The following is a 27868-nucleotide window of genomic DNA, read 5'->3' as shown; positions in this document are numbered from 1 at the left end:
CGGTGGCAAATGGTTCAGATTACCAGCATGTCCCAACACAACCAAGAGGTCCATCCATGGGAACATATGAGTCATCATCATCTGGCGCACTCCACCCTCTCCTGTGTTCTCTGTGGCTAATGTTGGAGCGAGTGAGATAGAGAGGAGCAGAGCGGTCAGCTGAGCTGTGTTGCACATGCTGCTGGGTTTTAAAAGGGAGACATCGCCCCCTGGTGGACAAACTGGGACAGGCAACAGGACTATAAATGAAAGCTTTCCACGGCCATTCAGAGCCTCTGACGCATGCAAAGAGGACAGACGTTTAGCCATGTCTGACACATTAAGGGATAATCATATTTATTTCCTCATGAAGGCCGCTAACACATGGAACGTTTTACGACTCGTAACACATTAGGAACAAGACTGAGTGATGGACAACGCTGCGCTACAGCAATTCATGTGAAAAAAGGCACATCTGTCTCTCATTCACTGATTCACATGTGATCATCCAAGTACATTCCATTCCTTTACTTTTAAAGTCCTATGATACAATTGGCTGTTACTGAGATATAGCTTCGACCCTGACTGATTAGGGCTCTGGTAGGCAGGCAACTGAAGGCCTCTCACACTGGGCTCTCCATGGGTGAGTGCTCCAGGATCGCTACGGTGACTCCCTTCAGGTACAGCTCCTCCTGAACCCGTCTGAGGTAACCTGGATCTGGGTATCCAAAGCTGGGTGCATGGATATAAAGACACAACATTATGATGAGTTAATGGAACTGGTTATAGTGTAACTATAAAATGCACTGATTTTATGGATACGGTCAACTTGATGGCTTGACCAATCTCACGCCGAATACCTCTGTTACAGATCTTTTAAGAAAGATCAAGACATGGGGTATGGCTGACATTACAGTTTAAAAAAGGTGTTCATTCGTCAATGTTTGTGTGACAACCACCTGGTATGAAACCACGTGGTATGAAAATAAATGCAATAACAGTATCATGACATGGCCTTGGGCTCTTTTTAGTATTAAATGGTGTCATTACAGCGCAGGACCTCCACCCAAGTTGGTCTTGTGGTGAATGTCGTTCCAGGTGATGACATTGGAGAGCCCGGTGGTGGAAGAGGTTCCTATGGTGAAGATGAGCCTGCGCTTAAATGCAGTCGTCAGGAGCTGGAGTACCCGCTCACCCTCCTCACAGGCCGGAAGAAAAGCCCGTCTGGACGTGCTCGAGTAACGTTTGCCAGGGTTTTGATGTTCAGGCTGTGGTGTCCAAAGGAGATTTTTAGGTAAGATCACAAAATATTTACTTACTCAATGACCGCTTTATTTAAGTTGCAAATTGGGCAGCAGATGCAGATAGTGAATTATTTTAAAAGGCTTTACTAGATTGACAGTTTATGTAAAAAAAATCAAATAAATGTAAAATCTCAATAAACACAAAAAGTGTATGTGAAGTGCAACAACTTCCTGTGTTGACAATTCTGGAAGGAGGTTACATGATGTCCCTCAGAATTCCATATATGGAATTCATAGTATCAGCAAATTAGCTTGCTCAAACACATGTGAAACGCCCATATAATCTGCATTTGAAACCTATACTCTTTAGAGAAGGGACTAAACCATTCAACCAACCAAACTCACCCCTTGGATCCCTGGTGGAAAATGGTAGTCGATAACAATAGTTCCACTGCTCTCATACCCAGGTAGAGCTTGCCAAATGCGGGTCACTTTCATGACTCCATCCCGAGGCTGAGTACCGTAATAAGTCCCATAAAACGTATTACACACCGGACACGCAGGTTTCACTCTGAAGACATCGTCTATGCAACTTGAACAAAAGGAATGAGAACATTTCAAAGTTTTCTTATTCTGAATATTGTCCATACAAACAATGCAGTAGCTGTCATGCATTTCTTCGGATGTCTTGCCATCATTTAAAGGATCGCCATCGCCCAAGGATAAAGTCATCCTAGAAGGTTGTTTTCCTTTACAGTAGGCCTAGTACGATTTACAATTTGGAGTATGACGCCTCAAAACATTTCACTCAAGACGGTGTTTAAAATTAGCACCCTTGCTAAGTCTCCGAACAGAGATTGGTACGTTCAGCGGCACTGACTCATTGCACTCGTTGCTCATGTCACACGATATGAAATTCGGCGTGTCGTCGACGCCCTCAAATTCTCATGTATATGATCCACCCAGGCGTCTAAGTACACAAGAAAATGTGAAATACCATCTGACCAGTGGTCGACTTTCAGGAAACAGCCCGGTGGAAAACAAACAGAAAGGAGAGCGCTTCCCGTATTTCACCAATTGAAATTACCGTAATCATCTACACAGCTGTCTTTTGTTGTAGCCCTGTGCTAACGCCGAACGTCATATTTCTGTTTGCAAGGGGGTTTATAATTGGGTTTCATTCTAGGCCTGTTTCTCGGGAGGCTCTGTGTAATAACTACATAATCGATACCATTTTAATACACATGCTATGGGAAGCGCGTTGCCGTTTTGTAATGCTTTAATTTTTAATGCGTTCATGAATAAGTGGGAAAGTTGGACCTTAGAGTGGGAGAAAACTCCTCTAGGAAAGTGGGCGGTTTCTGAGAGCTCCGAGAAGTGGGTTTGACGTCACTCGACATGGCAACGTTTGCGGTGAAAGATCATGATTGTGATGTTAAACGATACTTAGCAGTTTACTGTTGTGTAACTAAGGTAATGTTAACCTTCTGGCTAGCTAGCCTACTTAACCCTCTATATACCGTTGCCTGTTTGTTGTCATTATGTGAACGACGCTCTCAACTTGGAAGTTGAACGTTGCGAAATGGGAATTTTTCCCAATTCCCAGCTGACTAACAATGGCAAACACGAACCCTCGGAAGAAATACGGCTGTGGTCCATTGTATCGATCAACACCATGGCTCAAGGGAACATTCTTTTATTCAAGTATGAAAATGTAAAGCACGTATCTCAAAAGTTAAACAGACAATTCAGTCATGAATACAAATCAACACAACTATAAAAGCAAATTAGTACCATTCAGTCAACAAGCACTAGTTTTATTGTTTCTCCACACACACTGCATAGAAAGTTTTGCAAGGTAGTTTGTGTAAACTCCCTGCCTCTCTCCAAACAATATTGATGTTGGTCCCTCAACAGAAAAAGTAAAAGATTAAACAAACAGCAAGTGTTTGAATGTCCAGGGAACACCCAAAACCTTGATGTGACAATACTGAAATTAACATGGTGTGAGTTATAGTAGATGGGAAAGGCAGAGCAAGTGAGTGTGGGCGTAAACTCAGCCTGAATCAACCTTCACACAGTTTTCTTCACACATGAGGTTAACAATGGCCGCTTTTGTTGATTATTCTGATATTCAGACTTCAATGCAGCTATACAGGATGGTGTCAATATTTTCACTGTATGATCACTAGTGGGATATGTTTTAAGCCAGATTACAGATACGGTTAACACTTTCAACCAGGAACTGCTTCTTTTGACAAAGCAAATTTAATTGAAATGCTCATGCTCTGAACTTTGTTCTTTCTTTTGAAGGCACGATTCTAATTTATTGTGAATCAATAACTTAAAACATATTTCCTGATTATTATTTCCCCGCTGCACATAAAACTGGTTAGAATTCAACAAATCAACTAAACAGAATAATATTTCTTACCCTATACTGTGCATGTTTCTAGGCCTGGCATTTAAGAGCAACACACACAAGCATTTCAGCAATAATTGTGCATTTGATTTGGTCAAGTGGTGTACATGCCCTTTAAACTTTGACATCATCATATAAATCTGATGGAGAAACAGAGTCTCAAATATTTCTTGAATGGTTTGACCGCCAACCCTAGTGAAAAAACAGCACATTGAAACTCACAAATATAACCAAACAAGGGAAAGCATTTGATGGAGAGGTTGAACAGGAGTAAACAAACTAAACTTGGGCTCCCAGAGCCTCCTGTGTGGTCTCCACTCCATCAGGGCAGTGAGTGCACACTGGGAAACTCCCTCCCTCCCTCCCTCCCTCGGAGAGCGAAAAGGAGGAGAGGCGAGAGGCTCTGGAGGACAGACATGGCCTCACAGAAACGTAGCGAATCTGGAGGCTGCGGAAGAGAAAAGGGCACGTGACGGATAAAGACCCCTCCAGCCTCGCTCTCCCTTCCCGAACACAAAGCAGAAATCCAGCCATCTCCATTATAAAGCCATTGACGTCGTTTCCACATGGCCAAAAGTGCCTGTTAGTGCTGATTGCAATGCTGCTTGAGCCGGGGCTTCTTTTTTTTTTTGCACTACCCGGCATTAACCATCCAAGCTGTGCAGTCACATTTATCCCAGACATGAACAGATAACATAACTGAGCCATCAAATCTTGTTTCACTTAACAAGACGACTAGAAAACCAGCTATTATTGTGTGCTTGAAATAAGATCCGTAACATTCACTTTAGGCAGTGCAGACATTTGCTTGATCCTACCAGTGTAAGTCAAATGTTTACACTCTTTAACTGCCACATAGGTTACCCTATGCCTACCCGCCAAGCAGCTTGCATTACAGTTCGTTTTGGAAGTGCTCCTTTTACCAAAGAAAAGTGACAGATATCACTGGATTGCACTTGGACTTGCTATGACATCACTCAAAGAGCTGGCATGAACACAACTCAGGAGAACCGAACAGATGTCTACTAATAGTATAGAATAGCAGGATCAAAACACAGGACATGTCCTGGTTTGCACCACAGCTGTTGCTGTTGATGGTTGGCCTCCGGTTGACCTGGAGAGAAAATAATCAGTGGGCCTGCAAACCCTGCTGTCCCTCTCGTTGGTCCTCATAAAAGTGCAGCGTGCTCGTCAGGCAGCCGTTATCCCTTTCTCTCGAAGTTCCTCCGTCACCCGAACCAGGTAAGTAGGGTCTGGATAGCCAAAGCTGAAAAGAAGAGAGAACCATGGACTCGTTATGCAATCACTGATATAAGCCCCTTTGGAAAGCCCTCCTGGTTCATTTTCTTTCAACTAGGGGATTATAAAAAACCAATGCATGCACATAACACAACCGTTTCACAGAATATCTGTCAATCTTCCAACTGTAACCTCTCAAATAATGTGTTTTAACAGATTACACATAGACAAGCAAATACACATATACAAATAGTACATCTCGGGGACTTATAGGTGCTCCAGAGACTTTTTTTTTTTTTTTTCACACAGCAATAATATTTCATTGAAGCCATTACGGTGTACCGTCAGATGGCTGAAGTATTCCAAATGAGTAGCACCTACAGCATATCACTTATAGCAGATTACGCATAGTCCCACACCCGTCCTTGAGAGACCCGACACATAAATGAACAAGCAAACACACCAGCGTGGTCCTCCCCATATTGAGGTCTTGTGGTGAATGTCATTCCAGGTGATGACATTATGCATGCCTGTGGTCATGGAGGTGCCGACAGTGAAGATGAGGCGCTGCTCAAAGGCCCGCCTCAACAGGCACAGAACTCGGTTCCCCTCTGGGCTGTCGGGCAGGTAGGCAACTCGGTCCGTGCCAGGATACCTGACTCCTGGGTTTGGGTGCTCCTCCTACAACGGAAACAAGTCAGACGCGATATATATCCCCTACATGATGTGTTAGTACTGCTTAATTGTCCTGGAAATGTTTTTGCATTTCTCAGGATGTCCAAGAACTACGTCTGTATTTATCTCACTAAAATAGAATAAAACAAATAATTAATTGAGAGGAAATGTTTTTTATAATAGTAATTTCCTTCAAGCTCACATCCGTTGGAGTGCCAACATAAACTATACAATCCATTCAGTTTGTGCATAAAAGCAGTAAGAAATGATTTTGCATATCACTGTTAGGCAATACATGCAGGCATATTTCAAGCACAGCATAACTACTGTAGCTATTTAAATTCCAAATATCTGGTCTTCATAGTGACAAAAGGTAATTTTAATGCAACCAATTTTATCAATGTAATAGCTCCAATTTCTTTTGTCAATGTTTGCAAACTCTTGCTCAGACCTGAACAATTTTGTGTCTCCCAATCTGTTTGTTTTCAGCAATCAGAGACACCAGAAAATCCATCCCAATGTTCTGTGTTTCCCTGATGGGTCATGTAATTCATGGTAAATCATTATATTGATTTCTTGTCGCTTTTTCAAACATTATGTTGTGACTGTCCAAATATAAACCTTGACTTTGATTTGTCTTGGGACAGTTGTTTGAGAGAGTTGTCTCTTCCAAGAGACTGCCCTAATTGCATTGTGAATTCTATACCTGTACATTTTGAAGGGATGTGATTAGTATCATCACTAGGGGTGGGGAAAAAAATCGATTCTTCGATTTCTCTCGATTCTCTCTAGAACGATTCTGTCTCGATTCAGAAAAGTTCATAATCGATTTTTTAATAAAAAAAAAAAAAAAAATTTAAAAATATTTTTTTTTTTTTTTTTTTTTTTTTACACTTTCATTTTGTGTTGAAATGCAAGCTGCATCGATTATTGCATTGTTCATATAAAGTCATAATTGTGACAAGGAAAAACTGTTTCTCTAATAAGAAAATAGAGAAGGTAATTCCTCTGTTGATCTTCTTTAATTATCAAACACAAAGTAGGAAGTGATTTGAGACTCTGAGTAGCAAACTCAAATGTTTTAAAAATCGCAATGCATCGATAATCGTTTTATCGGTTTAGAATTGATAATCGATAATCGGGTTAGAATCGATAATCGGTTTAGAATCGATAATCGGTTTAGAATCGAATCGTTGACCTCTGAATCGGAATCGAATCGAATCGTGAGGTGCCAAGAGATTCCCACCCCTAATCATCACATTGTGCTCTCATTTAGTTTCAATGATCTTGTTTTGGACTACTCACCACCTGCAAGCCAGGAGGAAAGCTGTAGATGATGCATATGCAGCCATAGCCCTCATGCCCAGTTAGCTCCAGGTCTGGGTCTCTCTCCACCATCATGGTTCCATTGGCTGGCTGGTTGCCTATAAGCTGCCCGTACACCAGACGGCACACCGGGCATGCCCGTTTGACCAGGAAGGCCTGGTGTAGGCAAGAGCGGCAGAAGGTGTGTCCACACTTCTCTAGTGTGGTTTTGTCTACCATCTCTCCCATGCAAATGGGGCAGCTGCTGCTGGACTCCTCCTTGCTCACCACAGCCATGGCAACAGGAACCATGGGCCTGGCCTCGGCCTCTGTCCTCGGCTGCAGGGTCGCCTCTTGGCGAGGCGTGGGCAGTACCAGGCAGGTCTCCACGTCACTGCTCCTCCTGGACCTCTGCTGCTGCTGCCTCTGGGAGCGCCGTGGCTGAGGCAGTGGAGGCGGGGAAAGCAGACTACCTTCCCCATCCAACTCGACGGCCCCCACGCAAGGTAACAGAGAGCGCTTCCGTTTGGGGGCACCCTCCAATTTGGTCATCTCCTTGCGTGCACAGCGGCACAGGTCTATGAAGGCCTTACGTGTGGCAGGGGAGACCGGTCCCTCCATCATTCTGGCCCTTCCCCGGCTGCTGCCTTCCACTGGCTGAAGTCTCACAGCACAGCAGCCCCCGTGCTCACCTCGCCGCACGATGCCTGCACTTAGTCCCTGCTTATCTTCAAACTCCAGCAGCCAGCGCCTCCCAGCAGTTGCCAGGTAATCCCACACGGCCTGTGACACCAGCACTTCGTCACTACCCTGCCCCGCTCTCACACTCATCTCTTCTGATGAAACTGAGGGGAAAACAAAGATAACCACATTCACATGACTTGCTCAGTATAAGGTTAGTCAGAGGTTGTAGGCAACAATTAAGGAGGGGAGGGACTACAAGATGGCAAAATGAGGAAAATATTGGACAGAAACTTTAGGTACAATTAGTTAAATGTAAAACATGCTCAGGGAAATGTTAACCAATGTACAAACTCACATGTGTTAACAACTTATACATGTTCACACGTGCTGCATAACAATTCAGACTACTAACATCCATCTGCTCTGATGGGCTTCTGTGAGGATTTCCCTTTAACATAATGTTGTGATAATGCAGCTAGCTAGCCTAACTAGCATAACACTTAGAGGGTACACGTGTAGTATTTTCCTTTGTAATCTACAGAACACAACAAAAATGCCTTTTGTCAAGAATTACCATACTTATAATCACCAAGAGAATACCTACCACCCGCTTTATTTCAATGTCAAAAAAAGTGTAGGCTACAAAACTACTTGGCTGGCTATGCAGAATGTCTGAAGAGCTCCCTTTGCTGTTTCACTTCCGTCGATATTCTACAATGTCAGCTGGAGTAACGTAATGAACAAAGCCACAAGTGAGGAAGGGTAAAATATTTATTTATATTACGCTTCGATGTCATTCTAGTATGTTGTGATGTGCTTTTGCTATACATTATGTCAAATGAATTGAACAGTCTATATTTAAGTTGTATTATCATTCGATGTTTATATAGCAGATACCTGCAGGCAAACGCCGAGCCAACAGGCGGTCGCGGAATTGCTGCACAGAAATCAGCTGTTCTTAATGTTCTCACTGTACAAACAAAGGAAGAGCTCCTCGCTGCTATCCCACACAAATCAGTGAGGAATTAGACCTTGCGTTACCTTAAATTTTCATCACTTCATCAAACATTTAAATATTACCTTGTGATCCCATAAATTCCACTTATTTTGAAGTTATATCTTCCTGTTTAAAGAAAAAAAAAAGGTGACAATGTAAACATGTGAATATTTTTAAAATGCTCTTAATTTACTTGACAGCTTGGTGGTCTGGTTGATGTTACTTGGGACAATGGAAACATAATTAAGTCTGTCTTTAACGTTTAACTACATTGTAAAATTTTCTCACCTATTGTCGCGACAGGACCGGGTGGGATCTGATTATGAGGAGAAAAACTACAGCAACCAGCTAAAACCTTCCATTCGATGAAAACATCCGACCAGTGCTGCATCGGGTCTGTTCTGATAAATTGGATCAGTATAAGCACGGACAAAAGCGATCAGAAGACAGTCGCAACATTTCTCATTTTTCCACCTCGCAATTAGACGTATATTCCAGAAATAGGTTTCGACCTAGCGTTTTGTGGCTTCCTAAATCCCTACGTCCTTGGAAAACAAGACATCCAAACCGTAGAGACACATAGTGCGGCATAGCAAACAGGCTGCCTACTAAACCCCTCTAAGCGGTTGGTAGCACTACACTGAGCTACTTCTTCATCTTTGTTGTTGTCAACAAGAGTTTATCCATTAACCATGTGTGATATTCAGTTTGTTCTATTTCAAATCCTGCTTCGGTGAAACGGAGATAAATGCAAGCAGGAAGTTCGTCACTACTTTTTGCGATTGGTCCAAATTATTTCCTAGGCTGCGTCCGGATTACGCACCACCGCTTTGCCAACATGACACTTGCCTACCATGACTTGGTAGCATAGGTTTACGTGGTTCCCGATGCAATAAGACCTTTTTGTGATTGTGATCACTGGCGACAGGTGTGCTTGGGTGTTTACAACGAAACATGAAACGTGCCCAGTGATGTTGAGCTTCACACTGAACTGGGCTTTCGTATTACCCTGAAAAATGAACAACTAATGCTGACCTCTTAGCCAGGATGGACAAGAACAATAAAACACAGAGGACAATCACATTTTGAATTTTAATGGAGGTGGGCATTTTGTAGCCTACTGCACAACTTTTTGTTTTACTATTTATCTTTCCATAAAGTTCGGATGCCGTCCGGATTAAAGACTTGCATTATTAAAGACTTGCATTATTTATTTAAAATTTAATAAATCAAATAATGTTTATTTAAAAAAAAAAAAAAAAAATGAATGAGACAAACTGGGTAGTCGGAAGACTACATGAAATACAAAGTATATCCAGTAGCCTACAGTAGCTCCCCCAAAATGCATTATTTATTTTAAATTTAATAAATCAAATAATGTTTATTTAAAAAAAAAAAAAAAATGAATGAGACAAACTGGGTAGTCGGAAGACTACATGAAATACAAAGTATATCCAGTAGCCTACAGGACAAATGACAGAAGACAAAAGAGAACAAATCTAATATACTTGAAGGGACAGCACCCTCTAATGGTCAAGCAACAAAAAAAGTGTGTGTCCAGAAAACTACACACCCCAGTGCATGTTGATAGAAAAAACAATTAAACTGACGATAACTGTTAATTGTCAGTGCGTTTGAGTTTGACAAACAACTGGCATTTCTTTTTGGCAGCTATCATCAAAATATTTCCTTCATTTGTGCTGATTGTAAACAAAAACCGACTCTGAACCACATGGAGGAAATTAAGATTATCTATTAAAATGGATGGGATTTGGGCTGTCTGAGTAAGTGAGTGAGTGAACGGGCTTGTAAGCTTTGCTATAAAAAAAAGTTTCTCTCTCTCACTTTCTGTATTCTCTTGTTGTGCTTTAAAGGGTATGTGACATCCAAACATATGTAAATATGGCTGTTGCTAATCCCGCCCACCCTTAAAATCTTGTCACTACAAAACCGTCTACTGCCAAATATGTCTCTGATGCTTACAGAGCTGTTCCTTGGATGTTCAGTAAAAAGCTCGCCAGATATGGAATTAGGGATGCTGATCAGACTCCTTCTCCACATGATCTGACTCTCCTTGTTTACATCCAAGAAGACTAAAGGCAGCGGACAGGAAAAAAGTACTTCAGGAGAGACTGAATGTCAGCATTGTTCGAAGGCAACCTGAGCAAATACTTCTGATATCATTTTCAAAAGTACATACTCCTCAAGTGCGTTTCAACACAATTACAACAACAGTTAATTCCACTGCCTCTGTCCACCATTCTGCAATACTGAACTCTTTCCTCCCTTGCATTTGTGTGGATCTGCCTAGAATGTGTGTTGTAGCCTATCATTCTTTGTCGGGGCAGTGGAAGGAGTTTCCCTCCCTCAGGACATTTTTAAATGTGTGGATAAATGCACCAATTTCTCAGTTTGAGACAGAAGCAGTAAGCCCAAAGACAACTGACATGAACATAACTCCATGCAATACAAATCTAAAAAGCTCCAGATCTTTATGTTTTATTCTGCATTATTGTTTCTAAGCAACATCCAATCCCAAACAGTGTGCCCTACACTGATACTGTTCCACTGATTCTGTTTTCCGTTCCTCAGGCATGTATTCATTTGGTAGATGCTTTTTATCAAATGTGAATTAAATGATGTGACATACATTAACACCCAACTCTAGAAACAACTATATTAGAAATAGGTAACAACTTCAACAAGACATTTAACCCACTCTGAGAACGTATCCATGATAAAAATGCATGAGACATGTTAAGAAAATAAACAAAAGTGCAGGTAGTAGAAACAGAAAATAAAACGTGTCTGTGTGTAGAGAAAATATGCATAAAGGACTACTGGACCCTCTCATGCACATTCATTAGTAATTGATTGACCAGTCAGAGGTTTAGGCGTCTTCATGGCTTGAATTTTCGGAGATGCATTCAAAAATATGGCTACAAGGAGTAGCGGCCACAATGACACCCATGACAAATGTCATATTCTTGCAGTGTTGACAACACTGGAAAATATTTTCAAAAAGCACTTAAAATAGCGATTATGCTGGCGTTATAAACAGTGTTTGAACAATCTGTAGGTTGTACTAACATCTCTGTTATAGTTATTGTAACTTCTACGCTATACACCTTCACCTCGCTCCACTTGAGCAATCCAAACACACTCAAACGAACACGGCAAGGAAATACAATTAGAGTGATAACAACACTAAAGTTGCTTTAGGTTGAAGTACACCATGTATGTGAACCACTGGAAGCTCTAGAAAAATCGAGCGCGAGACTCGGAGCAAAGCTGCGTCATTACGCGAGATCCACAGGAAAGACACGCGAGGCTAGTGACTTGGTGGTTTTCATATTCAACGTCAACTTGGGTACATTTCCCTCCTGCTACACTTGTAGTTTTGTCACACTGTAACAAAATATTCAGAAGAGGACCTCAACTGGCACCACAACAGTCGGGAAACGAAGTAGGATAACAGAAAAGAGATAGAGATGTAAGTTGGTTCGTCAACACTGAAGGAGGATGAAATTATGTTAGCTTGCTGAAGCTAACGTTAACGCTAACTCACACCTTCAAATGCAAGGATCTGTCCCGTTTACCTCAGTCTAGTGGAATTAACTGTTTGAGGACTGGTAATCAATGGATGTTTTTAGCATCGATGGTTTGAACAGCTTCAGGTGAACAATGCATCTGTAACCCATTTCTGACGGGTACAAATATAAGCCGAGCATTCATATGTGCTAGGCCTTCATTCTGAACTGTCAGAAGCTAGCTAAAGCAAGCCAGGTAGCGCTTGTTGCTGAACTCATTATCACTGCCCCTTGCTGGCTAATGTTTGATGAATAGTGGGTTTGGTAATATTTTAAATTATTTTCTTAAACAGATTTCTCTGTCATAGCGTTTGTCTGTATAGTTTTCATTTGATGTATGGAATTTGATTCAACACTAAACAGGGAGATATTTTCGATTTGATCACGTGGCTAAAGCCATTACTGGTAAGCTAACGTCAGATAACTTCTTAGGGGACTAAGCAATATTTAGTTTTCAATAGTTTTTTTTCGACTTGCCTGTCATTTTGTGTGTCAGAGTTTTACCAATCACTAACTCCAAAGCGTCCCGAAAATTACAATTGGTTGGTTTCGAATTGATAAGCAAGCATGTTTTCTGGCATCACTTAGCGACGCTATGATCAGGAAAGATTAGCCTAATTAGATACCCTTGCAGGCTACGACAGCTCTGCAATCTAACGTTTAGATACATGTATTACCATCACTTATTTAACGTTTTCTAATCAGTTGTAAAATATGTTTGGTAATATCGAGGATGACGATGATGCCAGCATTGTTTCTGGTTTGAGTAGACAACCGATTAGATATTGCCAATTTAACTGATAGGTAATAGCTAACTAGCCGGTGACGTGTGAACCTCAAAGTCCTTTGGGATACAGTGCAATCAGGCAGGTTGCAATCTCTGGTACCTCTTGCAAGTGTAACCTACTGCTGTCTAGCAATTGAGCTAAAATGTGGTAAACCATCTAGGATGCCTAGCTGACACTCGACCTTGAACTGAGTGTGGTATTATGCTACTTCTTAACATGTATCTCAAGATACATGTTTATGTCCCTGACCTAAATTATATCGTGATTTTGGTATGATCTCGCATTGCTTTGCGTTGTGGCATAACAGACTATTCTGGTGGAGCCTTAACAGTATTTTCTTGTGTTTACCTCTTGGGTAGTCATGTTAGCTAGTTGGCTAGTGTTTTTTCTTTCTTGCCAATGGCTGCTGTTGTCTTGGTAACGCAAAACTGTCAGCCAAAGAATTTTTGGCTATCTCGGGTGTCACGTGCCAGGTGTCAATAAAAAGCATCCATAAAAGGAAGGTGAACAGGAAACCATTTTTTTTGGAATGCAGACGGTTAAGCGCCTTTATAATCTAGATTTTGATTGGTTTTCATTCATCACCGTGACCTTGCGTCGTCAATCCATGTTTTATTACGCCCGCATCAACATGAGCAACTTAAAATGTATTGTCATGATCAACAACATTCCAACACAATATCTTTGGTAGCTTGTTCCAATGGTATGTCATCTGGGCTTCCTGTATAGCCTGTTTCTGTGCCTATCCTAATCTATAACAAATCTTGTGTGAGGCTTTCAACAGGTAATTGGTAACCTTGATGTTTAAGATCTCACTGTTTGATTCATTTTATTAGAGACAGTCAAGGTATTCAAACTTTGTCCTCCTGTCTTATGCTATTCAACAGGCAGGCAGCCAGTGCTAAGTGGTATGACAGAAGGGATGCGGTCTTTGTGGAATTTTGTGTAGAAGACAGCAAAGATCTCCAACTAAAATTCGAGCCATCACAAATAAATTTTAGGTAAGCTCTGGTTTGCATTTATGCATATAAGTTAACAGATAAAATCCTGATCTCATTTTTGTTTCAGTTGTAATAACGTGCAATCAATAGAATATTGACAAACTGTTTAGACAGTTGACTGAAAGTATGTGCATGTCATTTTTAACATGTCTCTGTTTTACTCTGATTTTGAAGCTGTCTTGGAGGGACCGATAATGCTAAACACCAAAATGAAATTAAGCTCTTCGAGGCAATTGAGCCAAATGTAAGTATGGTTGCAGTATGCAATCTTTTTCTGTTGTTGTAGAAATAGCCTATATCCCTGTGCTGAATAGAATAGCTGCACTGGCAATCAGACCATGCTGGATGCAGACACCATTATGGAAGAATGCATATTACATTTATAAATGGAGGGCAAAGCTGCGTGTTGTGTTTCTACCTTATTTGGGGCCAAGCAGAGAATGAACCTCAATCTCGAACGCAGTAAAAGGACACATTTCCCCACGTTCATGAATCCGGCAGGGATCTTTCTTAGGGTTGGTCTTACTTAGGAGTAAGCAAAGAAAGTTTATGTATCTAGACCCAACTTGGTGGACTGCCTCAAGACTGCCCTGAGTGAGTCTAGCAACCGTTACCATATTTGATCACTTGGGAACACTAATAATAAGAAGAAAAAAAAAACATGTTTTTAGTCATTACTCTTAATGTCTGACATCAGAACGTGTTGCCATTTTCTGTTTTGAGATTGTATTTGACAATTATTATTAGGAAATTATGTCAATTCGGTATTTCCTTTATGTGTCGACGGTTGGATGTAAGACTCTATCTTGAGGCACTCCAAAACAAATTCTGCCATTTCACCACTAAGGGGTGCCACAATTAGCAAACATGTGCATTTGTTCATGAAATTTGGCAAAGATGATCTTCAGACCAAGGCTGCGCAGACAGAAAAAAAAAAAACGTCCCATGCAGCAGAATATATACACATGGGAGTAGGTATGAGTGGGACTGAAAGATCCATCGCACAAGAACGGCCACCTGTGGAATTTTGAAGGCGAGAGCGGGACAAAAAGTGAAAGATGTGGGCGAGACAAATTATGACATAGTCTCGCAAAATCGGCGCCCCACGCTGCTTATGTTGAACACTTTCGACATGTGGAGGGTGCAATCGAGCTTTAGGTCTGATAAATGATTGGCTGTTGCAGCATATTGACGTGATGTGATTTGGCTGTTTTTGAGTTGGGGAGAAAGTGCAGCACACTTGCCGAATTCAGCATGTGCTTTTTTGACGGATTAGCTTTTAACTAGCCAAACTTATCAAAACTTTAAATCTAACCATTTTCAAAACCATTCATCGGTAACAGCCCATGAAACTTGCCGGCAAAGCTGCCAAACAGGACGTGAGCTCGGCCAATCTTTGGGCAGTTGACATGAAACTGCTGTGAGTGTCCTTACAACCATGTCCTTGACAAAATGACGGCAATTAAGTTTCCAAGGCAACTATGTCCTGCTGGGTCGCTTGGCCCCCCCCCTCATGGCTCCTTGTAGCTGTATTTCATATATTGTATTTTGTTTGTTGAAATTTGTTTTAGGAGTCAAAGCAGGAGTATTCATTTATTACGTTTTGTTTCAGGACTCAAAGCACAAGCGCACAGACAGGTCTGTGTTGTGTTTTTGGAGTCAAAGCAGGAGTATTAATTTATTAAGTTTTGTTTCAGGACTCAAAGCACAAGCGCACAGACAGGTCTGTGTTGTGTTGTCTACGAAAGTCTCAAGCTGGGAAGTCATGGCCGCGGTTAACGAAAGACAAAGCAAAGGTCAGAACAACCTCATGTAAAAGCTGAAACCTCAGATTATACAGTTTTTCATCTGAGATATCATTTATTTATGTTTTTGTTTTTTTGAGTTTTTCTGTGCATTTATGATTTATACTTTCATTAGAAGTTAATTTATGTTTTACTGACCCTTGTGCAGTTCAATTGACAGCCTTAAACAATTGATTTTCTAACAGATGGGATTCATTGTTTAATTTCATTGTCATGGATTGTGGCTTTTGAGAGTTAACACCAAAGCTAAACTATAATTCTCTTGGTATCACAGCTCACCTGGCTCAGTGTGGACTTCAATAACTGGAAAGACTGGGAAGACGACTCGGATGAAGAGTTCTCCAACTACGATCGCTTCTCAGAGGTCTGAACTTCATAACTACGCCCTTGACTCATGTTTGTGGTGATGTAAACCAGAGTAGTACAGGGAAGGACCTCTAGTTCACATCCACCATGTTTGGCATTACATATTCCCTCCTATTTCCCCCATTCATTTTCCCGTCAGTGATTTGTCTCCTCCCTTGTAATGTCTCTGGTATATATTTAGTGACTGTTGAAAAACAGAAAGGCTTTGAACAAACAATGAATTATAGAAATTATATAAATGGTGTTAGGTTAAAAAGAACTATATTAATGCTAAAATAATTTTGTTTGGTATCTGTATCTCTCTGTGTGTGTGTGTGTATATCACTATAAATCATTTAAGATGAATATCGGTTAAGAGTGCTTTGACGAATGGTTGCTTTCACCTTGGCAGATGATGGGCAACATGGGTGGGGAAGATGATCTACCAGATGGGGAACCTGCAGATGACGTAAGGCCCATGAAATGGATTATAATCATTTATTAATGGGACGTCATCACTTGTTAAATGCATGAAATGGCTAGCATGGTAGCATTGTAGCATGTTGTGACTGAACAGGAGTGATTTTTCAGCAAATGGCACTAATTTGAAGAGAGCCATTTATAAATACAAAATATTTAGAAATAACAGGTTTTTTTACACAGCAAAGCTATGTACATAAAATCCAAGTATGTTTGGAATGTGTCCATGTGTTAAATGTCTGTGAAATCTGCCCTCACAGGAGGACACTGCCGACAGTGATGATGAAAGTAAGTTCCCCTTCCCATCAGTTTTCACTGTCCCCCTTCTACTCTATTTTCTAGACCATAAGTCTCATTCTGTTCAGCAGCCTGCTTGTGCCCACGGCGTAATGCAGTTATATACACGCACACACGCGCGCGCGCACACACACACGCGCGCGCGCACACACACACGCGCGCGCGCACACACACACGCACACACGCACACACGCACACACACACACACACACACACACACACACAATGCTCAGCAAAACCATGGAGCACACATGCATCTGTTCCGTCATGGGTATAAATGATATGGGTATAAATGAGGCCATTACATACAGAATACTTTCAGTGTTTCACCATCTGTATAAACCAAGGCAACCAATACCAAAGTTAATTTGCTGTTCTCAGGAGAGCAAATTAGATAGAGCCTCACATGAACACGCAGAGATTCCCCCTGTAGTTACAATTCATAACCAGGTACCCAGTTCCTTTTCTTTAATACAGATGGTGAAACATTGACAAAGTATTCTTTATGTAATGGCCTGATTTACCATAGTTATACCCATGAGGGAAAAGATGCATGTGTGCTTCCATGGTTTGGCTGAGCATTGTACTTGCAATAACTCGGATGCATCATTTAAGAAAACATGGTGTGGTAAAAGCAATAATGCGATTTAGTCATCCAACTCAATTGCCGTACGAACGCAAAGCTCTTTAATTTCATGCTCACAAGCTACCCAGTGCAGTGTTTGCCGAACCTGCAACTAGACTATAAACAAGTGGTATCTAGATGGTTGTACAGCATCAAAACAATAATACGATCAATGTGTGTAAAGATGGTACAGACAAGCCTAACTCCGTTTTTGCAAGCTGTGATTTGACACCGCATACCTCTCGACCGCCATCATTTTGACTGTTTGCCATTTCAGACGTACTCATTGGATTATGGAATGACTTACACGACTCAGTGAGCTCAAACCAACACAAACGGCTCCATCAGAATAAACAGATGTGTTCTAAACTAAACACATTTTTGTTCTATTCTCTTTTGCAGAGATGCCTGACCTGGAGTGAAGCGGGAATGGCGTCTGAGCTCCACTTGGAAGCAAGGATTTTCACTTAATGTCAATTGGTTGGGGGGGGGGGAAAAACTATTAGGAAATCAATTGGTAACCATATAAAAAACAAATCATTGCAGGTTTTTTTATATTTATATATATATATATATATATATATATATAAAAATAAGCTGTTCTCCTATCTATCTGTGAAGATATTTGTGGGGCAGGGCTTACTGTGTATTGATGTACAGGGCTGCCTCTAAAGTCACGGCAGTCCCTGTGCCTATCTGTTCAATTCCACACGGACAATATAGTTTCCATAGCGTGTTGTGGGTTTATAGTTCTTATCCATTAAACTTAACTAAAATGGCTGCAGTGGGCTCCTGCAGAAGTCTTACACCCTTTTTTCTGTTCTGTATCGGTGAGTGCGTACTCCGTGAGCAAGTAAGATTTGGCTGTGTAGAAATTAAAATCAAATTTTTAATTGCCCCTCCCCAACATGATTTTTGTCCTACTCTGTGACGCAGGCTGTAAAAAAAAAATGTTTTTGTTAATTTATGAATTGAAAGGTATTTGTTTTGTTTGTTTTTTTTGCAAGTGAGACTGACATTTCCTTCAGTGGTGTTTAACAAGTATGAATGATGCCCACAATTGGCCAGTGGTGTACCAGGCATATGACATGAATGAAAATGCTTGATTTGTGTGTTTGCTGGTCAGTTTCTATTGGTACCTCCCTTGAATCTCTTTTGAAGAAGGGGTTTCTCTTCCCCTTGACGTAAATTCATGTACATAACAGATATATTGCAAATACATATGACTGTCTGTACGAACTATTCAATGGTTCCAAGTTAATGGCTATGACTCTGTTTTGTTTTGGTATACACACCTGAAAGTGTAGCAGGCATCAAAACCCTGATTGCTTCCATTATATGTAAGGATGAAATGGTCAAAGATGTGGGCCAAATAGCTGGGCAGAACAAAATTAATCAAGGAAAGGACGACACACCAATAGATGACCAAAATTGTATTTGCACTCGGAATATCAATGCAAGTGTGAGCCAAGCAAGATTACACTTATTACTGTATCCTGTGCTGACCTGTCTCAGCCAAGTTAAGAATTTTAGTTAAATGCAGTGAGGATTTTTTTGTCTACCTATTTCTAATAAACTTGTCTCAGACTAAGCTGGCCTGTTTCGAACTGGTGTTTTGTGTTTGTTTGTTTATACACTTTAGGCAGATTAAACCACCCTCTAGTGGGGTATCAGAATTTAATATTTTATTATCGCACATAATTCACGGAAGCATGTAAATAGTGAGACGCATTAAATTCACTCTGAAATGAAAATTATTTTTTAAATCCTGTTTCCATGGGGATGTGCCATGTACTTGGTTAATGTTAAAGGAGGGCCAACACACGCACATGGGTTACTTCATAAACAATATGAATAGAGTTCAAAGTGTATGAACTTAGACGTCAGTAGTCTCAAAAATACACGGTCATATTACAGCATCATACAGTTAGTAGACTTTTCTTGCATCTTTCACTGCAGCGCACAAATAATGACAGAAACCACATTTTAGCATCAGGATTCATCATCAGTTATCTAACTGGAGGAGCAATGCTTAATCGCCACAAGATAGCGCTAAATGATTCCAACCGAGTTACGTAAAATGACTTGGCATGTGGCCCTGGGCTGCCGTAAGTTTGTCATTCAAGCTACCAGATACGAAGAGTCCTAAAACACCAGTGTTTGCATTAGCAATATAAAGAGAAAGGTGCAATACTACTCTGCCTGTGTGGAGGTGCTGTTTACAGTGACCCGTTCCTGTTTGGCTTCTAAAATAACTATGAAATGTTGGATCGTTCCTCTTTTATCGAGGCGTCCTGATGGAGGCGTCCCTCCACACTGTCTGGGACTGTGAAAAAAAAATCACATTGGCACGCATCTTGCAGCTGTTTGCCTCTGCATGATTGATGATCTCTAAACTCGTACTTCGTGGTGAGGTGGTTCCCAGGTGTGAGGCCATGTTGAGGCATGTAGGGATTCTGGTTAGGCTTCCTTTCCCTTTTTTTAGGCGCTTGTGTCGGTGTCAGCAGTCTGCGGGGGCAGTGATAGAAAAGTCACCACGCAAGCGAGTTTGGTGAGCCGTCCCCGTGCGCTGGGTTTACACCCACAAAAGGGGGGCTTACCAGCTCTGGGGAAGCCAGGAGAGAGCTGTAATCCGCCACACAATAGACACACAAAAATTGCCCAACTAGTTTATTCTGGGCCTGGTCTGCTTTACTCGCCGATCTGCTCGTTCTATTTTAGTCTTAAGTGTCATGATGGAATCGCCCTCTGACGGTGTAGAACTTGAATGAAAGTGTAAGTTACACATCCCGGCCTACTGGAAGAACTTTCACACTTTCTTGGTTGCATAAAAAATCATGTGGGATTTGGAACGACCTGGGCGTTGCCTGCTCTGTTCTGTGCACCATGGAACTGCTAATGATTGATTCTCTGTCACCACACTCCCACGATTTTTTCCATGCGCATACATAACTCACACCATCTCAGCATGATTGGGCCTGTGCCTGTCTACCAGATAGTCCGGATTGTCTACTGGTTAGAAATCTTTCTCTCAAGAGCAAACACGTTGGTGATTTTTTGCACATAACTTGTCAAGTCTTCAAGGGTTACTCATTAGTGCAGTTTCTGCAGAGACCACGAAAATGTCCAGCACTCTCCCCTCTGATTTATACAGCAGTTCCCCAGTTGAGAGAGGACACCAGATACATGATAGCAATGCTTATTAATTGGTGAATAGAAAAAAAAAGTGAGGGATTGTTCGATGCACTCTCGAGCAAACCCCTGTAACACAAACAGATCAGAGAAAGCAAACATAAATTGTTGCTGCCAGCATTTTGTTGTGCGGCTCTTGAAAAGGGTCAAAAAGCGTGAGCGCAGCAGTATCTTTTCAGCGGCCGGCCAGGCCCGTGTGATGCTCCAGTGAAGAGGCTCAATGGCCCGGGCCCTGCACTCCCCTCCTCCTCTCCAAACATGGATTTTCCAGAGCTTATTTGGCCTCAGCCCGCTAGCCTCGCCAGCCCTCACAATGCAAAAAAAAACTCTGCCTAATCAATTCTGCACAGAACAAACTCGCACTGCCTCGAAGTGGCTGAGGTGTTAGTCGGGGGGGAAAAGAACTAAATGCTAGTGTGGAATGCCCACTGTGTGCCATTTTAGTTGCTGGGATGTGGATGGGGTGGGAGGATAATGTGTCAGAGGTGTGGGTGGGGTTTTTGGGGCAGGGTTAGGTGGGTGAGGGAGGGAGGCTCTCCATTATTGTCAAAGACCAAAGGAAATTATTGAAAGCTTATCATGAAATTGAGCTGTATAGATATGCTACTGCCAGGCCTTTGCATTCAATTACTTGTGTACTTGTTGTAATATGGCATAAAGGTGCCAAGGTCCTAGTTACCAATTAGTTGCTTTATATAAATAGTTATTAATATAGTACTGCCATTGATTAAAATATGGCCAATGAAAATTACTATTGGAGAATGGAATGTAAGGCCACTTCATATTCTTCAAAACTTAAAGTGACTGTATTGACTCTCAAACATGAACAGATGTAGCGCCCTGATGCAGGCCTACTCTTTTGTGAAACTGTTGCTTAACCCCCCCACCCCCACCCCCACCCCGCCCCCCATATAGAAGTGCTGAACCAGGATCAGTTGTTTTAGCTGTGGCTCTGGCTGATCATTGTCTCCATTGGATTTCCTTCCGGGGCCTCTCTCTCTCTATATGAGATTGCTCAGTGAGGACAGCACTTAATCCACACTAAGGGCAGGCTGTTGCCTTTTGCGTGGTTTGTGTTAGTTCAAGTGGAAGCATCTGAGCTGGGTGCCTCTGTGCATCACTTCCTGCTACAGCTCAGGATGCACAGGCCTGAAGATCCACTTTAGCGTCTGAAGATGTTCTTCAAGTCCATCTGTAGGGGCCTTGATTCTTCAGTGCTCATTCATTCACTTTTACACGCTTTACACACACACACACACACACACACACACACACAAACGTGTTACCACTGGGGACCACTTGGCCACTAGTACCCTACACCTGTAGCTATGGTTTATTGAGGGCGTGTCTCGTGTTTCCATGTATTGGTCAAATCTTGAACATAACCTACATAATCAGAAAAACTTTTGAGAGTTAACACTTTCACTCCTTGTGAACACTGCTTCCAATCCCCCCCAAACACACACACACACATACACACACACACACGGACACACACACACACACACGTTCATCCTGCACAGTCAATGTCAGGCAGTTTAGACGGACACCGAGGTCCCTGACTGTGAACTAGGGGTCAGTGGTGGGCTCGTCCGGGTGACCGAAGGGTTAAGTATTTTTGTTTTGATTTGTTTTATTGTCCCGCGGCCCCCTCCCCCTGGGCATCAGCGGGGATGATGGCGTCAGCGTGGCCTGAGGGGCGTTATAAATACCCCCGTGGATTCCCCCAGCTCGCTCAGAGAGGCTGAATGTCTGCAGGACATGCTCAACCTTTGTCAATCCATGTTTTTTTCCTAAATCACACCTCAGCAGTACTAGTCGACCACCAGAGGCAGCCGCAGTAGAGATTTCACCCATAGGTGTACCGAGACAGACCCGAAGCTCCACACACGTCACACTGAAGGCTCTATGACAACAGCAGCTGCTCCTAGGGGCCAGCGGCACAGACCATTTCAGAGCAGTAAAGCTGACCTGCGCTCAGTCCCATGTTGAGCGGTTTGCAGCGGCTGATGCGGCTTTAGCTTTTTAGAGGCAGCTCTGCTCTTTCTCCCCGTCTCCCCCTCCTTTGCTCGTTTCTTCTGTCTGAGAGTGAGTATTTTTTGTCACTGAAACAGAGGAGGACAAGAAACATTTTTGGAGGCTCTTCTACATTTTCTAGAGGGTTTTGCTTTCCCAGTCTCCCTTTTTTTTTTAACATATACCTCCAGCTTGCATCTATTTTTTCCTGCCTTTCTACCTTTGACTACTATTTGAATTACTGCAACCATGTGGGAGTTCCGGTCCATGTCTTTCTGGCGGGCGGTGTTTGCGGAGTTCTACGGCACAATGTTCTTTGTGTTCTTTGGCCTCGGGGCGGCCCTCCGCTGGACCACCGGGCCTCACAACGTTCTCCACATCGCCTTCTGCTTTGGGCTGGCGGCCGCCACGCTCATCCAGTCCATCGGCCACATCAGCGGAGGACACATCAACCCAGCCGTCACCTTCGCCTACCTGATTGGCTCACAGATGTCCCTGTTCCGTGCCGTCTTCTACATCTGCGCCCAGTGCCTAGGAGCCCTGGCTGGTGCTGCTGTGCTGTATGGAGTCACACCCAACAACATGAGGGGTAACCTGGCTCTCAACACAGTAAGTGGAAACACATGGCCACTTCTTTAGACTGCAGCCAATTCTTGGTCATTTTGACCATTTTGGACTTTTGTAAAACTGTCTTTGTACAAGTCATACTGCTTGGAAAACCCCCAAAGAGGGGTTGCTCAGAGCTTGTTGTGGTAGGGTGTTCTTTGCCACCTGTGTAGTCTTACGTGATCGAACTGTGGATAAATCATTTTATGGTTTAGTGCAGTGTCATGAGGAGGTCGAGATGTTTTGCCGTTTTGTGTTCCTGAGAACGTCTTACAAATGTCTTACAATGGAAGCCCAAAACTGCTGATGGTTTGACATCTCCCTGTGTGTCAGTTTCCTGTTTCTCTCTGACCTCTTCCCTGTTGTATAGCTGCAGCCTGGCATCAGCCTGGGCATGGCCACCACCATGGAGGTGTTCCTCACGCTGCAGCTGGTCGTCTGCATCTTCGCCGTAACAGATGAGAGGAGAAATGGCCGCCTGGGCTCTGCTGCCTTGGCCATCGGCTTCTCTGTCATTATGGGCCATCTCCTGGGGGTAGGTCATCCACCGTGTGTGGTACACAGCACACAGCACCCCCTGTAGGGTCATTCTATCAGTGATGAGCAGTTGTGTACCCATACATTAATGCAATATCATTTACAAAGTAAATTACTGTGGAATGGAAGTAAGATATTTATGTATGAACAAACCTACTAAAGTGTACGCTAGATGTCTCCTGAGAAAGCCGTTTTTTGTTACAGATGTACTACACCGGAGCTGGAATGAACCCTGCCAGATCTTTTGCCCCTGCAGTGATGGTCAGGAACTTTGCGAACCACTGGGTAAGACTTTCAAAACGACAATACAAAAATGTTTAAATGCTTTTATAGTCACTTTCCATGATGAAATACCCACAGAGTACCAAGCCACCAGACACTCTGAGTCATCTCACCTTCTTTTTTTTTTCTTGTTCTTTCATGTTTTCCTCTCCTCCATGACCTGGGCCAGGTGTACTGGGTAGGTCCCATGATTGGCGGAGCGTTGGGTGCTCTGCTGTACGACTTCATGCTGTTCCCCCGCATGCGTGGGCTGGCCGAGAGGCTTGCTGTTCTCAAGGGCAACAGGCCCCCAGAGACCGAGGGCCAGCAGGACACCAGGGGAGAGCCCATCGAGCTGAAGACACAGGCCTTATAAACGCCACACACCTGACCCCGACACCCCTCACACACACACACGCACGCACGCACACACACACACAGACACCTACATCTACATACCTATACCTTCACCCAAGTCACACAGTCACACCGAAAAAAAAACACGACAAGAGACATTAACATCCCCCTGTACTCATGAACACACACGCATACGCTCAAAACACAGGTCGCTCACACTCAATCCCCATACAAACACAAGCAAAGAAAAAAAACATAAAAACAGAACCCTCTTCCCCCCCCCCGCTGCGCCATCATCCCTTCCATCCCGCTTGGGCCCCTCACCTCAGTGCTCCACCCATCCCCCCACACCTTCCCCCTGGGACTGCAGGACAAAGATGGAGGGGGCGAGAGGAGGACTACCCCCTGAAGACAGCACTCGCTCTGGGCCTGCTGCTGATGCAGGGAAAGGGGGTCTGACCTGGCGGAAAGGGCCAGTCGAGACTCCTCAGGACAGGGGCATCTTTCTCAGATGTAGACTACTAGGAGTGAACTACAGTAGAGCAGTGGACTTCTGCATGCTTCCACACCCATTCCTCCCCCTTTTACTCATTCATTCATCCTTTCCTTCCTTACTTCATTCATTCATTCAGTTTGATCACTACCGTTCTTTCCCCCCCCCCCCCCCCACATAAAATCAATGTGTTTGTAAAAACCAATAGATTTTTCGAGGATATATTCAACCATACTTTCATTTTTCTTCAGTTGTGTGTGTGTGTGCGTGCGTGAGTGTGTGTTTTACTCGCAGGTTTTATTTTTTCATTATCACCAAACTTATGTTTGTATTACCTTGTTCCTTTTTTATTTACCTCGCTCATGGAAAACATATTCCCCATCGCTCATTTCAGTTTTTTTTGCTAAAAACAAGTACAGGTTCTTGATTTTTTTTAAACGCGCATTATGTTGAGATTCACACTTTCTATTCCTTTCCCATAACAACAGCCTTGAATATTATGGGAATCTAGTCTAGTCTCTCTTTTTTTGGACATTGTTTCGTTGGTTTCTTAAGGCTTCAGGCCTAGTCTGTGTTTCTTTACAAGGAGCACATATCAATTATTATTCATATGAAAAATAAACACAAAGACAAAAACAACACTGGTCTTTTCTTAACTTAAACTGCTTTTATATTTTTTGTTTAATAGATTTTTCAGATAACCTTCCATATTGTGTTAACCACTGCTAGCTTCCTTAGAGGATATACAGACTGATTTGGAATGACATGTAAGTGTTTTTTTAAACAAACGTTAAACCATAAGACATCCTCATGCTAGTATAAACTTTTATGTTGTAGGTTGGGAGCAAGACAAGACTTAAAGTACAGTACTAGAGTTTTTTTGTTTTTTTGTTTTATTCATTTTGTAGTAATTATTTGAACATATTTGATTTTGATTTTCATATATTGTAATATTGTGGTTTAGAAAACACAAGAAACAGACAAAAAAAAGAGTGTATGATGCTGCAGTGAGTTCTCTTTTTCTCCTCATTTTTTCTCGTTCTCCTCTCCATTGGAAGAGGAAAGGGTATTAGGCTTAGGCTTATCCCCGCAGTCGGCTCCCTCTTTGCCTTAGTGAAGGTCATCCAAACCCTTGCCCTGGTGTTGCCTGGGTCTTTGGGGGAGGCCAGATCTATTGGCAGCTGAGCAATTTGGCTTTTGTTGTTCTTTTATTTCTGGGGGTGTGTGTTGGGGGGGGGAGGATACACTTTTGTTCTTTAACTAGTACATCATTCGCATTTCATCTCCTGAGGACGTGAAACACGAGGAAGCGGCTGTTGAGAGACACATCAGCAGAACTCTCCTCTCCTCCTCCTCCTCTCCTCCTCCTTTTCTTTGCCCCACCGGCCTGCTGACAGTAGCTCCTGCAGCGGGACCTCGGGTGAGTGAATGGATAGATAGATAGATAGATGGATGGATAGATAGATAGATGGATGGATAGATAGATAGATGGATGAGCGAAGGAGAGAATGGCTCAACATCACGGAGGCACTGACCAACAGAATTTTATCCTCCTTTGTTAGCCCTCTGTTAGGACAGACCGAGAGTTTTTCCTCTTTTTGGCTTTCTCTTTTCCCCCTTCCTTGTGGGTTTTTGAACAAATACGCTTGTTTGATTCATTTCTTAAATTATTGTTGACATGTTGAAAATGGATAACTATTTACAAAATGGGGCGGGAGGCTGGGGTAGAGGAGTTTGTATTGTACAGTGTAAAGACATTTCTTTTTTTTTATTTAAAAAAGAACAATTCACATGATTGTTGATCTAGATAAATATAAACAATCATTTCAAGTTATACATTGTCTCTTCTTTTGCCACTCGACTATGGCAATGTGTCACATCAGTGTGCTGCTCTATCAGCAAGCTTGACTCCAAATAACATACATTTTGTCTTTGCCACAAACACTAATTATCTATTTTGTTTTAATGTCTCCTCTTTTTGTCGCTCTACTTCAGACTACATTTGTTTTTTCCTTTCCTCTCTGCTGACCTGAAGGGTTACGTTTACGTTTTTCTGGATTACCAGTGTAATATTTAGCCATTACAGGATTTTACTTGCTTTCCCCTGCTTCATTTTTCATAATCTAAAAAACTGAAAATAATGACTACTGAACAGTTCTTTTACGAGAACTATTACTTTGAGGTTATTCAGTAAAATACCACTGCAATACTTGATATTTTCTTTTCCCTTTAACTTGTTTCTAAGTTTGTCTCTTTGTCTGAGGCTGCTGTCTGTTTCTGCTGACATGAGTAGGCTTGCAGTACCACCTGGATTCATTTCATCCAGCGAGTGCAGATTCCTTTGATACTGACGTGGTTTTAGAATAAAAGGTTTGTATTCGCACAGAGGATATTAATTCGTAATGTGAATGTGAACACTAAAATACTAAAATGGGTCCAGTGCACTCACAGTTGATCAGATGACTAAGCATATAGGGTGATTGGATTTGACCTCCATTGTCTGCTGTGATGATTCAGCACAACCAGGATACAGCCACATGTTGTATTTCAGGCTGCTCGCTTCCTTACAGGGTGAGGTTCATATGAGTCAGAGGAAGTTGTGAAGCAGTGCAACACTAAATCACATGTTTTCACTGCCCAACACGTCTACATCGCTTGCACTGGAACTTAGTGGATAGATTTTCTAAGCAAAAAAGTTGCATGCCTTCAAGAAAAGTCAGCAACGGTAAAGCATTTGAAACGTTTGAAAGATGCACTGAATGTAATATAGACATTCAACATGTTAATGTTATGACAAAGTCACAGTTCATTTTAAATCAGAGAGCACTAGTAATATGTCAAAGGGTACATGTAATATGTAGAGGAAGTATGTAATGTGACTTTGTGTATTCCAGTGACACAATCGTCTCCATTCCCAAAATTCCCCTGTG

General features: G+C 42.3%; 4 protein-coding genes across 8 annotated transcripts; 2 read left to right on the top strand and 2 right to left on the bottom strand.

Annotated features, from left to right (window-relative positions):
• Nucleotides 1-319: 319 nt before the first annotated feature.
• Nucleotides 320-2577, bottom strand: LOC105897343 (probable E3 ubiquitin-protein ligase DTX3). 2 transcript variants are annotated; one of them, XM_031565792.2, is made up of 3 exons: nucleotides 1629-2577; nucleotides 1040-1247; nucleotides 320-711 (listed from the first exon to the last, which is right to left on the bottom strand). In XM_031565792.2, exons 1-3 carry the CDS (start codon nucleotides 1953-1955, stop codon nucleotides 656-658), a joined length of 591 nt encoding a protein of 196 aa, XP_031421652.1. In that variant the 5' UTR covers nucleotides 1956-2577; the 3' UTR covers nucleotides 320-655. The 2 variants fall into 2 exon arrangements, with proteins under 2 accessions (XP_031421652.1, XP_012679713.1); XM_012824259.3 differs by having other exon boundaries at nucleotides 1030-1247; nucleotides 1629-2569.
• A 947-nt stretch (nucleotides 2578-3524) lies between these two features.
• dtx3 (deltex E3 ubiquitin ligase 3) lies at nucleotides 3525-9393 on the bottom strand. 3 transcript variants are annotated; one of them, XM_012824258.3, is made up of 5 exons: nucleotides 8834-9393; nucleotides 8629-8671; nucleotides 6865-7709; nucleotides 5348-5565; nucleotides 3525-4912 (listed from the first exon to the last, which is right to left on the bottom strand). In XM_012824258.3, the coding sequence occupies exons 2-5, from the start codon at nucleotides 8639-8641 to the stop codon at nucleotides 4837-4839; spliced, it is 1152 nt and encodes a 383-aa protein (XP_012679712.2). In that variant the 5' UTR covers nucleotides 8642-8671; nucleotides 8834-9393; the 3' UTR covers nucleotides 3525-4836. The 3 variants fall into 3 exon arrangements, with proteins under 3 accessions (XP_012679712.2, XP_031421651.1, XP_031421650.1); XM_031565791.2 differs by lacking the exons at nucleotides 8629-8671; nucleotides 8834-9393 and adding an exon at nucleotides 8446-8582; XM_031565790.2 differs by lacking the exons at nucleotides 8629-8671; nucleotides 8834-9393 and adding an exon at nucleotides 8153-8439.
• Nucleotides 9394-11844: 2451 nt separating this feature from the next.
• ptges3a (prostaglandin E synthase 3a (cytosolic)) lies at nucleotides 11845-17968 on the top strand. 2 transcript variants are annotated; one of them, XM_031565789.2, is made up of 8 exons: nucleotides 11845-12038; nucleotides 13811-13924; nucleotides 14099-14168; nucleotides 15622-15720; nucleotides 16004-16093; nucleotides 16487-16543; nucleotides 16815-16842; nucleotides 17879-17968. In XM_031565789.2, coding segments are annotated over exons 1-8 (480 nt in total). In that variant the 5' UTR covers nucleotides 11845-12036; the 3' UTR covers nucleotides 17899-17968. The 2 variants fall into 2 exon arrangements, with proteins under 2 accessions (XP_031421649.1, XP_031421648.1); XM_031565788.1 differs by lacking the exon at nucleotides 11845-12038 and having other exon boundaries at nucleotides 13782-13924.
• Nucleotides 17969-22171: 4203 nt separating this feature from the next.
• On the top strand, nucleotides 22172-25021 carry mipa (major intrinsic protein of lens fiber a). Its single transcript, XM_012824227.3, has 4 exons — nucleotides 22172-23293; nucleotides 23661-23825; nucleotides 24032-24112; nucleotides 24279-25021. Exons 1-4 carry the CDS (start codon nucleotides 22934-22936, stop codon nucleotides 24462-24464), a joined length of 792 nt encoding a protein of 263 aa, XP_012679681.1. The 5' UTR covers nucleotides 22172-22933; the 3' UTR covers nucleotides 24465-25021.
• The last annotated feature ends 2847 nt before the right edge of the window (nucleotides 25022-27868 follow it).

The sequence above is a fragment of the Clupea harengus genome, chromosome 4 (assembly GCF_900700415.2).
Source record: "Clupea harengus chromosome 4, Ch_v2.0.2, whole genome shotgun sequence".
NCBI lineage: Eukaryota > Metazoa > Chordata > Actinopteri > Clupeiformes > Clupeidae > Clupea > Clupea harengus.
This window is presented reverse-complemented; position numbering and strand designations above follow the sequence as displayed.